Source organism: Dendropsophus ebraccatus, chromosome 5 (assembly GCF_027789765.1).
Source record: "Dendropsophus ebraccatus isolate aDenEbr1 chromosome 5, aDenEbr1.pat, whole genome shotgun sequence".
NCBI classification, from domain to species: Eukaryota; Metazoa; Chordata; class Amphibia; order Anura; family Hylidae; genus Dendropsophus; species Dendropsophus ebraccatus.
Window position 1 is genome coordinate 51488004 of NC_091458.1, and position 13566 is coordinate 51501569.

The 13566-nt window shown below is 37.4% G+C and overlaps 1 protein-coding gene across 1 annotated transcript; it reads right to left on the reverse strand.

The window, feature by feature from the left end:
* Window positions 1-1599: 1599 nt before the first annotated feature.
* Window positions 1600-13317, reverse strand: AQP5 (aquaporin 5). Its single transcript, XM_069970164.1, has 5 exons — window positions 12864-13317; window positions 9429-9593; window positions 8071-8151; window positions 7034-7219; window positions 1600-1900 (listed from the first exon to the last, which is right to left on the reverse strand). Exons 1-5 carry the CDS (start codon window positions 13224-13226, stop codon window positions 1865-1867), a joined length of 831 nt encoding a protein of 276 aa, XP_069826265.1. The 5' UTR covers window positions 13227-13317; the 3' UTR covers window positions 1600-1864.
* Window positions 13318-13566: the final 249 nt, after the last annotated feature.

Here is a 13566-nt window from a genome sequence, read left to right on the forward strand (position 1 = left end):
CTCAGTGGGTATCAATAGGGTTGAATCTTATTAAAGACAACATCTGTGTGGAGTTTGTATATTCTTTCTTTGCCTTAGTATGCCCATGGTTCTTCAGTTTCCTCCCTCCCTCTACACATGATATTCATACATTTACTGGAGTGCTATTAAATTTGTCCCAGTCCCCAATGTGCACTGTATATAAGAGGTAGGGATGATACTTTGTTTCCCCTTAGGAGAATGACTTGAATGATGGTCATTTCGGTCCAGCACTAAAGAATATTCATGTAACTTATAAACAACACAAAATAAAACAAATACTGTAAATTTAAAGTGATGAAAGTACATGCTAAGAGGAGGTTGACCAATATGATACTTTGAGAACACTATTCCTTCAATAAAGAAGGCCACAGAGCACAGCGATTGGCATAGTGTTGGGGCACATCACAGGAGTCTGGGCCAGGTTAGTGTCAGTGAGAAAGGGGCTAAGGAGGTTGTTCAACTAACTTGTCCACAGGATAGGGGACAAGTAAGAGATTGCTGTGGACCCAACCTCCGTTCCCCCAGACGATCTCTACTAATAATTCTCTACTGACTGGGGCTCCAGGAAGGGGGGTTTACCTCTGCGCCATATGTGAATCCTCAAGCCAGGTGGAGCATGGTGGAAGGCATTGGCCAGAGCTTGGCTGGGATTTTGAGGAGTATCTAAGAACGACCTTTGAAGACCTTTCTAGGCACAATCTGTAGATGGTATTGATGGTATTATTGCTTCAACTGACTACACCACTGTTTAAAGTTCTCATGATAGTGCCATTACAGATCTTTCCATCCATTGAAGCCATAGGTGATACTACCACTCCTTAAATCGCCCAACATCTGTTCTTAGGAAAGTGATTAAATATGGTCTAATTAATTAGAAAAAAAAAGGTCACTGTAGGTGAACTATGCGTCATCATGTTTTATGGTTGGAGAACCACATGTCAGAACAATTCTGACTCTAAAATGACACTGTTTATAAAATTAACTGGAGAGCGTGAAACGGCTGTCGTGTTCCTATACATTCATTATGTATAATGGAAGAACAGGGTGTGAATCTTATAACACAATTATATTGCTGATTGCCCCAAGAGTATCGTAGGAGGAAGCTCATTCTTTCATCCACCCATTTTTATGTGCAGTTGGAAAGTTATACAATGAGAGTTTTTCCCCAGTATGTCTAGTTTAAAGGGCAACTCCAGCAAAAAAAGAAAAAAAATCTTTTAAATCAGAGATTTGTATTTTACTTCTATTAAAAAATCTTTCTGTACTTATCAGTTGCTGTATGTCCTATATATCTATGCTTATGTCTATGACATACAGTGAAATACTGTAAGACTGTAGATTTTTTAATAGAAGTAAATTACAAATCTGGCACTCTCTGACACCAGTTGATTTGAAAGAAAAAAAAAATCCGCTGGAGTTGCCCTATAAGTCTTTGAATGCATGTGGCCCAGTTTTTAGTGCTCTTTATGGAGTGTTGATGATGTTTTTTCCTTTTTTTTTATTATAAAATGTTTTAATTTTTCATCCAGTAGAGAAAGCAGTAGAAACAAATAAATAAAAATGTGATGAATAAACGTTTACAAAGTCATTTACAGAATCAATTCCAATATTGTTCAGAAGCGAATCATTTGCTAAATCATTTAGAAGCTTTTATAGACTGCAGGATTTTCTAGGCAGAACTCAAGATGAAGAAAGACACCACGTACAGCAATGCATTATCTGGTTGTGCGGTAGTTCAAGCGAATCAACAAGGGTAATAGTCCGGATGCGTAGCTTCCCAGTTATGATGTTTGATCTCTGGTATGAGGAGGAGGCTTAACACTTTGCTGCCCTAGACAGATGTTCAACAATCGTTTAGGCGTGAAAGTTGCAGAACAGTCTGAAATATATACACCAAGTATAAGACAAATACATTTACCTTCAATTAGAAGCTAATAGTGCATCAGTAATAGACATTGCTTAACACGTTCATTACGATTAAAAACAGTATTTTTCCAAACTATGTATTACTGAGTATCACTGACACTTCTTCGACTCACCCAATATTAATTATATAGTAATCATGTTCTGATGAAGTAGGAAGAAAAATAATACCTCTAGCATAACTATTACTACTAGCATGACTCTGAATACTACTAGTGTTATTACCACTACCACCATTAAAGAAGTTCACAAAAAATTATTATTGGCCCCTTCGGTAGGCGCTGGCACGTATACTTACTGCAGCTGATCGGTGTCACCGGGGCGCGGCTTCGTCCCGCTCACTTCAGCCTCTGCAGTGACTCCTCTTCTCTGTTCTATGATTGAACGCCGGAAGTAACGTTCTTCAACAGAGAATGCATTGAAGCGTGTAAGTTCCGGCGTATAATCACCGGACAGAGAAGAGGTGTCACAGCAGAGACGGACATGAGCGTGCGCCGGATTTGAAGGTGCCGCTGAACCAGAAAGAAGCCACGCCGCGGGACACCGATGAGCTGCGGTGAGTGTACGTGCCAGCACCTACTGGGGGGCCAATAATATTTTTTTGTGAACTGCTTCTTTAATAATAAAAAAAATAATAAAAAAATAATAAAAAAAAAAAGAGTGAGGGTCTGTGAGCCCTAGATAGGGGCGACCCAGTGGAGGTAAAATATACTTTTTTACTTCTTTAATAATAAGCAGTGCTAGTACCACTATTATAATGAAAGGGGTACTCTGAGCAAAAGTAAAAAAAACAGGAAGGACCAGAGGTGTAGGGAACATAATAATAAAGTTATACGTACCTATCCTGGTGCCTCCGCAACCACCGCGCCATCGCTCACTTTGACCCTCTTGTCTCCTGAATCTTCCCGTTTCCTGTGCCGTCACGACACCACAAGAACTACCCCGCTCAGCTAGTCAGTGACTACAGAGGTATCCCATGTAGAGATGAGCGAACCTCGAGCATGCTCGAGTCGATCCAAACCCGAACTTTTGGCCTTTGATTAGCAGTGGCTTCTGAAGTTGGATAAAGCCATCATTGGCTGTATCCATGTTTTCTAGACAACCTTAGAGCTTTAACGTTCAGGTTCAGATCGACTCGAACCCGGTTCGCTCATCTCTAATCCCACGTTATTCACTGACTAGCTGAGTGGAAATTTCTCAGTCAGGTGAAGATGTCACAAGATGAGGAAATAGAGGTAACCTGTGGGTGACCCTGAGTGGTGATGCCGTGCTGCAGGGGCACCAGGATAAGTAATACTTAATTAGTATGTTTCTACCACCTTTGGCGCTCCCTGTTTTTTTCTCAGTAAGATTGGTTTTGCAAAACGCCAAATGTTCTGCATTTAACTCTAGGTGGCTGAAGAGGATGGATGCAGCCCTGGGGCTACCTGGAAAGCCTGGATACAGTCTCCAGACTGCAGGAATTAAATACTGATTGTTCAGGTTTGCATGACCCCGAACTGTAAGCTCTTTTATCTCTAACCACTATATATTGGTTAGAGATATATTTTATATATTATGACTAGTATTTTACTTTATCTACAAAAATTACTATTGCCACTATTAGAATTACTACTAGCAACAGTACTATCGATATCACTACACCTATTACACATATTACCAATATAATTACCACTAGTAGTACCTTTGCTACAGTCCCTATTAATACCATCTACAACAGTACTACTAACTAAAATACTAATACCATCATTACTCCTACCACCACCATTATCACTACTGTCTCTGAAAACAATAAAGTAAAATTAACAGCACCAATTCAAATGGTCCATAATAATTTACAATAGCAATATAAAAAACATAGGGACCCCTCAGGATTCTGAACTAAGGAGTTCAGTGATATCTTCTAAGTAACTTTACTATAAAAGCGATGTAACACTATTACTCAGTGGTGCTACTACATATGCCAACAGGCTCTGCCTGCAAAACCTGTTGGGACAACCAGCTCCTCAACAGCTGTTTAGTGATAAATGGACTAAGCCTTCTATACAACCTCCCCTTTCCTGGGATCGACATCCCTATAAAATTAGGAACTTGATTGTTATCCTTGCCCCATAATAAACAGAGCTTCAATTCATCCATTTTTAATAATTATGTAGGATTCCAGTGGACAGTTGAGGACAGACAGGTTTTATTGATGTCACATAGAAAAGTTATGCCAGGCCGATAGTGCTTTCCCCTCTATCTCTTTTTTATAATAAATTTTAAGATAATTTAAAAAGAAAATTAAACCAAAGAAGGATTATAAATTATAGTAATGCGATGGCTTTACTAAACTATCAAGTTAAAACGTAGTAAGATCTTAGGCATGTCTTTGGCATGTCTTAAAGCGACTCTGTACCCACAATCTGCCCCCCCCCCCCCCAGACCCCTTGCACCTTCGGATAGCTGCTTTTAATCCAAGATCTGTCCTGGGGTCCGTTCGGCAGGTGATGCAGTTATTGTCCTAAAAAACAACGTTTAAACTTGCAGCCCTGTGCCCAACGGGAGTATCTGTGCCCCAACTTTGCACCACCCCTCCGCCCCTCCTCACCACCCTCTTCATCATTAGGAATGCCACTGAAACATTTTCTCCTGTCTGAACATTGCACAGGTGCCTTAACGATCCAGCCCATGTTCAGTATTCACACAGCTGATGAATAGGAGACAATCTGCATGGAGCATCCCTAATGATGAATGATGAAGAGGATGGGGAGGAGGGACAGTGAAGTTGTGCCAGCCTAATGCTTACACATTCTAAGCCCTGGCCATTGGGAATGGGGCTGCCAGTTTAAAAGTAGTTTTTTTTAGAACAATAGCTGCATCACCTGCCGAACGGATCCCAGGACAGATTTTGGATTAAAAGCAGCTATCTGAAGGCACAAGCGGTTTGGGGGGGGGGGGGGGGGGCAGATTGTGGGTACAAAGGCACTTTAAAGGGGCTTTCTATAATTACAAAAGGTCATCTTTTTTCTCCTAGAATTGTCACCATGGTAGTAGTAAAAGGAGACTTTTTATTATTATTATTATTATTAATATTAACAATCCCTTTAAATATAAAGTGCTGTGTTCTCAATGTTAAAAGATTATATATTATATATTATAGATTATAGAGTATGATTTCTTGCTCTTACCCATTGATCTTTAGTTACAACCTTAAGTGGAACACAGCAATGCATGAAGACACAAGTCTTCCCAGTTTGGTGCTTTAGCATGTGAAGGCTGTCAATATTGTTAGTCAGTTAGGTGAATGACAAACACATCTTAATACCCTATTGTGGTCACCATACCATAATTTTTTACATAAAATTTGCACAATTGTTAAGTAACTCAAACTAATTACAAATTACTTTTATACTACTAAAGGGTGGTGGTTTAATTTAATTTATTTTTTTTAATTAAAAAGTGCACAAAATATGATAAACCAGTAAAAAGTTTAATAATATAATAAATTGTTTAATCTCACAATCAACATTAATGCAGTTATAACAGTGCAAATATAGAATGGGATACATTTAAAGGATATCATGTCATTGTGGGAAACAAAAGTCTTGACATATTTAGGCCATGTTCCCATACCGTTTTTATTAAGCAAAAAACAGCCAATATTTTGATAATAATGACCATTTTTTGATAAGGACGGCCATTATTGATAATGACCATGATCTTTTTTACAGCTGTTTTTTCACTTTTTAAAATTGGTGTGTGAACATAGCTTTGTGATCAAACTATACACTGAATACTAAAAAAAATATGTATTATTGGACATGTTAAGTAACTGCCCTCCTTTGTGCTACCATGAAACTGGACCATACATCTTCTTATATCCCGGAGTCTTTCATTCTCAATACTTATCTACCAGAGCACAAGTATTGTGCAGAAACATAATCATTGTTAATAAATCCTATGTCCAGCTTCTTAGCTGAGATAGTAATTAATATCCTTTAAGCAATGTTTAACACTGTATGCAAACTGCATAGCTTATGTAACCACCAATATTTGGCGTTTAGGACTGATATTTTTTCTTTATGTCTCCTCTATGTCAGCCAGAACTTTTTGATTTTTAAGGCTACGTAGCTATTTGAGGCCTTCTCTTTTGATGGACGAGTCATCTATTTTTAAGAATAATTTCCTGGCAACTATATGGTAGTATTTAATTTCAATCAATTTTTTGTATTAGAGGAGAATGTTTTTTGATTTTTTCATAGGGTATACGTAGCTGATAATACAGGAAGGGGTTAATAGGTACAGGAATTTTATTCATTGTTGCCTCTGGAGCTTAAAAACTTTTTCTTGTTGTTTGGGCCTTGCTTGAAATCCATAAGGATCTGACTACATAATGATCTTGGATTTCAACTGGAGTGTTATTCCACGTATTACAGTGTTTTACCACTAAGCTATTCTTTTCCCCTGTGAATATCCACCTTTTAACACCATTTTTCCACACCAGCTCTATTAGAGGGCAGCGCAGAGCCTAGACAAAGCTGTCCACCATATAAATGAATACATCAATATAGTCATCAGACATGTAAAGTCATTAGGTGGTGGGCCAAGCTATAGCCATAAACAGGGGCTTTCACACTTCAAGCTTCAAGCACAGAGGCTTATACCACTGTCATCAAGCAATGTAATTCCGTACTTAATGTTCTTCTTTGTCACCACTAGGCTTTGGCACCACTATGTAGCTATCAGTAATTGTGATTTAGCGCATGCCACTGTGGTGGCCATGCCCATTATCACACATCTACATATGAACTGTTTCATTTTGAATCAACAAGTTTGGTAAAATATAGATAACACTTACTGATATTAAAACTGCATCTAATCAATAAATTAATCTTTGTTTCTTAGCATTGTCAATACCTAAGATTAATACACCTTCTGTGCTTTGGCAAGGCAGAACCACAGGCAGAACCACAGAAGAAATTTTGGATTTTCAAATATCAAGAGCCTTTAAGTGGGCACCTTGCCCTCTACTTTGATATTTGAAGACAATGTCAATTTGCTATTCTAATATCACCCATTCTTGTTACATAGAGAACGGCTTATTTACACGATCAGGACAGTCCAAAGAGCGTCTCTTGTGTGGTTCAGGCTCTTCATTCCAGTCATCTGATGGATCATATGTCCCCAAAAATATAGCCAGCTTCTCCCTTGCGGTTTTTGTATTTGGAGTAAGCAAGTAAAAGTACACCACAGCAGCTAAGGCGGCCCCGGTTATTGGCCCAATCCAAAAGACCTACAAAATAAACAAGGTTCAACAAATAAGCCTTTTTTTAAAGTTATGCATATATTCTATCTATCTATCTATCTATCTATCTATCTATCTATCTATTTTCCTACCTACGTTGCCCATACACCATCAACCAAAATTACTTGTCGGCTAAAATTTATCAACAAACGATGAAGTCAGTTAACTGATGACAGACTTTTTTTTCTCTGAAAAGAAGTCAGGTGTTTTGGAAACATTTGGACTTATAGTTGGGCAAGAGATTGCCTATTCAAAAAAAGATCTTTTGTTTACAATGGATCTTTCAGGTAAGAATATTATCAGAATGTTTCCAGAGTATTCTTAGAATGTACCCTGAATATTCCCAAAAAGATCGTTCATCCGTCATTTATGGCCAGTTTGAACATCTTTAACAGCTAATATGGACTAAAATGTGTTTGGCTGACAGCTTATCAGAGGATTATTTGTTCAACCAGCAACCGTCTTTTATCCAATGTTAAAAGTAAGAACATATACCAGATCAATATCTGGACTGAGATGACCATGCATGAATAAAATTTAAAGGGGTACACGGCACCCGGTTATGCCACAGTGTGGAGTGTTGAGAGGCCAGAAGAAGATGTTAATTATGTTTTATATAAAGAGAGCACTATGGAACAAAAAAAATTTTAAGTGCCAGAGTACCCCTTTAATAAGGAAGACTTGTTCATATTGTGTGTATTGTGAATACTGTGATAGCAACATTTTGGTAACATTTTAGATTTTAAACTGAAGCTGGTGTGGCCTTTCTCCTTCGGAACACTTGTACCATTACTACAGGGAATTGTTCTTTAATTCAGTATATATCTAAATGTGCTTACCCAATGATTGCGAAAGCTTCTCACTATGACCGCTGGAGCAAATGACCGGGCAGGATTCATTGAGCAACCAGTGAAGTATATCTAAAGTTTTCAAGATATAATTCTCATTAAATGACAGTAGTAAATTACAAGGGCTTTGATTTGAATTTCTATGTATAACACATATGTTGTCTCCAGTGTTTTAAAAAATTACAATTAACTATTTTAGGCTATTTTCACGGAACGGCCGGTCTCTGGCCCGATCATCTCGGCCGGTACTTAAGTACCTGCCGGATGATCTTTCCGGCCGCGGAGCTTCCCATAGCCCACAGCCGCAGCCGTTCGCTTCACTATGTGAACTGACAGGGCTTTCTGCGACAGAAAACTGACATGTCAGTTTTCTCTGGCGCCGCATGGGATCCCAGCCGGAGCGCATACGATGTGTGTACACTTTGGCCGGGATCCCATTCAAAATAAGGCTATGTTCAACCCCTGAAAACTACGGTCGTAGTTCTGCGGCGAGAACTATGCCCGTAGTTTTACGTAGTGTGAACATAGCCTTAATCTGCAACAAGTACTGATTTGTCTTGCTATAAAAAGAAACCGCTGGTAAAGGTAATGCCCAATCGCCTGAACTGTAAACAGGTAAAGTACAAAAAACACAATAACCAATTACAGTAGTCAATTTTGCAGTCAGGACAGTAGGGTGAAGAAAGTCTTCTATCAGCGTGGAAAATTTTCAAAAAAATTCTAAGCCTTATGTACAGTACCTTCAGGCTCCAGTGAGAAAATATTGCCTTGGCCTATAATAGAGTCCCATCTCCTTTAATTGTAATTCTTTATAAATACTATACACTTACATTGCATTACTTCTTTTATCATCACACCTCCCACTCATTTTGTGTGAGTGCTGGCAACAATCGAAAAGTTCTTCATGTGTTATTGATCATATTTTTTAGCTAAACTTAAAATCATTGTTAATTGTGCACTATAATTCTACATTCGTTTGCTAATCGTAAACGATCATAGTAACGATTATAACTAACGGCTACGGTTCTGTGTAATATGGGGAACAATTTCAGTTAGCTCTCGTTTGTCATCGTTAATCGTTAAAAATCCCTTTGTTTAGTAGGACCCTAAGATAGGACCTCAACTGATACCAGTTGGTTCTAAAATACTGAAAATCTTGAATATTCTAATGAACTCTTCAAATATAATTGAGGGAGTCCTTTAAATATGGTTATTTACTTATAACACAGTAACGCAGGTCTATAAAAACACATAAAGCTGTAATACAAGAAAGTGCATATAAAGGCAAAAATATGGACATCACGCAACATAGTGCACTATGAAAACAATTAAATAAATATTTTACTTACCCCTACAAGATGACCCAGAGTAACAGAAAGCCCAATAGATATAGATGGAGAGCCTACATTATCTGTCCGGCGGCTGTCAGTAGATGCAAAGATACACAAAACCAGTTGCAAGGTAAGAATCATCTCAACGACAAAAGCAAGTCCTGGAGTTGTGTTGTTACTGAGCTGTAACGTGAACATATTATTAGTATTTCCAGAGAAATGTACCAGTACATGACCAGTACACATGCCAATGCTGATAGTGCTGCCAAAATCTATTGGAAAGTTGACTCATTTAAGCATTGAATTAAATAATATTAATGATCCATTGGAATTCTGCCAAAATTTAAACAAGGACAACTAAACAGGAAATGATCATCAATAACTAGACATGTCGCTTAGCTGATACATCTAGAATTGCATGCTGCTTAGCTTATAGTGAAGAGGTCCAATGACATGTTTTGGCCTATAATTCATAACAAATTTAGAATATTGTTTTCTTCAGATGGACAAATACAGTAAGATTAGCTGCCGCTAAGCCCCAAAATCAGTCTTTTTATGTTTAGGACAAAGTCAGTGACAAGTCTACAAGACTATCAAGGTCCTTATCAAGGTCCTTGGAGTTATCTAGTATCAATCTGTTCTTGTTCACTTATAAAAACAATATAAATAATAGACCCTGAGAGGGAATAACTATTTAAATAAGTGTTGTTTATTGTATTATTTTATTATATTATATTATATTTATAAATATATATATATATATATATATATATATATATATATGAATATTTTATTTATTATTTATTATAATATTAAATAACTATATAAATACAACAGTTAGGTCACCAAGGGAAAGGGATGAACCTACACTTTACATTTTATCATATAAATTATATGTTGAAGCCCTTTGCTTTTGGTCATAGGATACAAATTGCTTAATAAATCAGTTTTTCTACGTGATATGATGCCTTCCTCCCATTTGTCTTTTAATCCTGCTTAGCTATAAATCCCATGTTTACATTTTGGATTAAGGTACTTGTATAACAACCTGTATGCCTGAGTAGCGTCCAATGTGTTATCTGAAATAATAAAGACATATAACTATACCCTATCTCACAATAAAAACTTTTTATCTCATTCACTATTGGTGTGTATTCACAATTGCCTAAGGTTGTAGTTTGGTGGAGGGGGTGATGTTATGTTATATTAGACTATAAGAACATTATCAATGTCCCATTTTATCATCATGTTCTGTAAAAGAATCGGATGAGATCTAGAAAATCTTTTTTGCTAATGTTTAGTTCCCATTAAAGACATGAGCCAATGTATGCCCTCTGTTATGTGCCGCAGAGCATGTTTGTGCTATATAAATCATACAGTATATAAATGTAGCAGAGCCACATTTGTCAAAACAGCAAATGTAATTGTTATTTGACATCCTCAGCATAACATTTTAATTATGGGTTTTCATGTAACTTTACAAAATTATCTATCATTATTCGGTGGTTTATAAGAAGATGTTAAGTTCAATTGCAAATGATTGAAATATCATAGCATACAGTATTCGTAAAAACATAATGTTGCCAGAAGAATAAAAAGCGATATATGCTATACTAAACTTTGCAAAAATGTATCCTAATAAAGACAATACTTATTACGTCCAAAACATCTCAACTCTCATCTTAAAGGGATTAGCCAGGATTTAAAAAAAATAAATAAAAATAGCTGCTGTATTCAAAAAACAGCATCACCCCTGCCTCCAGGTTGTTTGTTGTATTACAGATCAGCTCCATCGCCTTCAATGGAACTGAGCTGCAATACCACACACAAACTGATGACAAGGGTGGCACAGTTTCTGGAAGAAAACAGCCATGTTTATTTTAATCCTTGATAACCCCTTTAAATTATATGTTTAATTTCTAAAAAGTTTAAAGAAATGCAATGATCATGAATCACGTTATTTTTTTTTCCCAAATAACTACCGCATACATTGATCTCCCTCATAAAAGCTGAGTAAATAAAATATGGTTAAAAAAATTCTCATAAAAAGTTGAGAGATGAATGGAACAAGATAAATTTATCATATGATATACAGTTATCCAGGAGGATAACATCTATCAAGAATCTTTCATACAGTATAGAAAGTTCTATAAAGAAGGAAAGCATTTGGTATATCTATATCCTGAGGGAGAGTATGTGAAATCATATGCATGAATATAAAGGATTATATGAAATAGATGAATTCCTAATATCAGTGCAGGTCTATAAAGATCATGATCTTATCTATTGTCCTAAGTTCTCAAACATCTATAAATTCCAGATTAAAAGATACCAGGAAATTATTGCATATATGATACATGACAAAATGAGAATGACTCTTTAAAGCCATAAACTTAATAATTTCATCATGTTACATTTACTGGGTACAAAGAGTTAAGATGTGGTGACAAGTCTGGCCACGTTCTAAGGGTATGTCCACATTAAGCAAAATAGACGGAATTCTGCAGCGGAGATTTATTTTCTATATAGGAGGGCTGGTGCGCCTCCGCTTCCTCCGCTCTCCGCTTAAAGAATTGACATGTCACAGAGAGCAAAGGCACGTGATCCATGCCAGATACTATAGGACACTGAGGCAGGAGGGATTCTGCTTGGAGTTTCAACGATTTTGCTCAGTGTGAACATACCCTAACAGAGGAGAACTAGGTTTTTTAAGTCAGGAGAAATCACTGGTGACCACTAAATCTTAAATTGAAACTGTAAGCTACAATTCAAGTTCAAAACTGCTGACACTGTTAGATAGCTGTTAGGTCAAAGAGACACATGGTACCTTTCGTATATCCATTTGTTCTGCCATAACATAAAAAATGAGCAAATTTTCCCAAGCCCCTTAAGTGTGGAGATCTGTAAAACCTTGCTGCCCCTTCCCATTCCTATCCCTGTTTGATTGAGAGTTAGAAGTTGATACCCAAAAGGGTCAGGAATAGGAAGGGGGAGCAAGAAGATGTTGCAGCCTTTAGCACTTCAAGGGCTGTGGAAAGCCTCTGTGACTCTTTTCACCCTTTTCTTGTATGTTATGGAAGCTCAGCTGGATATATAAAAGATATCATGGGTCTCCTCACCGAACAGCTATCTAACAGTCATTTGGAACCTGAACCGCATCTGACAGATTGCCTTTTAAGCAAACCCTTTTTTCTAAATTTTCTGTACGACTGTACTGGATTCCCAGATTATTTTGAGCTTTCCATCTTGGTTTTCAATTACGGAATGGCAATAAAACCTAGTACTAAGCTGCTGTCACTACCATATAGAACTTTAGGCACTATAACTCTAGATTTGTTTTTTTTTCTCATCTAAATAGCTTTCCTTTATCTTACATTAGCTGTAAAAACATAAAGCACTACCTAATGGCACACCCCATTTCATCCAAGTCAACCAGATCATTGTGATACTTACTGTGTTGATTGCAAGGTTTCCTCGGATAGCTGGTGGAACCACGCCATATAGAATACCAGCACCAGCCAGTGCTCCCAGAAGCTGGGCGATAATGTACAAAATACATCTCCATATGGATATTTGAGATCCAAGAAGAAAGGCAATCGTGACTGCAGGATTTATATTAGCTCCGCTAACAGGTCCCATTATCTGGACCATTGTGGCTATCGCCAAACCAAAGGCGATTGCGATCTGTAGCACCGTCGGAAGAGCAGCTGGCCATCTCAAAGCAGATCCCAGTCCAAAAAACACAAAGATCAATGTGCCTAGAAATTCAGCAAACAGAGCCCTGTAAAAGGCCAGTGAGCAAAGTTCTCTCCTCATGGTGACCAAGTTTTAAATAGAAGTGAAAAACTTGTAAGATTTCTTCTCCTTGCAGCTGTGTAAGTTTATACGATGATAGTCAGCTTATATATTTGTGCAGGTGACAAGTTGGATGAGAGGTGGAGAAGACAACAGGTTCCACCCCTGGTTGTACATGTTAAAAAACAGTTTAGCCTCATATAATGTAAACCTCCCTCTGTGTCACCTGGAAAGCATTCACATTTTTTTCAGGCATGACGTATAATTAAATAGATTTATATAACATCCGAGATTGAATTGACACTCTTATCTGTTTCATAAGCTCTTATTGTCTTGCCTGTAGTTTGTCAGCGCTCCACTA

What these genes read in the sequence shown, in the direction of transcription:
- AQP5 (XM_069970164.1), bottom strand. Translation starts at nt 13,226, where the DNA reads ATGAGGAGAGAACTTTGCTCACTGGCCTTTTACAGGGCTCTGTTTGCT. An exon ending in CTCTGGGTCATCTTGTAGGG is followed by an intron (nt 8,152 to 9,428) that starts GTAAGTAAAATA and finishes TGAAAACTTTAG; the next exon opens with ATATACTTCACTGGTTGCTC. An exon ending in CTTTGGACTGTCCTGATCGT is followed by an intron (nt 1,901 to 7,033) that starts GTAAATAAGCCG and finishes TATATATTTCAG; the next exon opens with ACTGTTCTGCAACTTTCACG.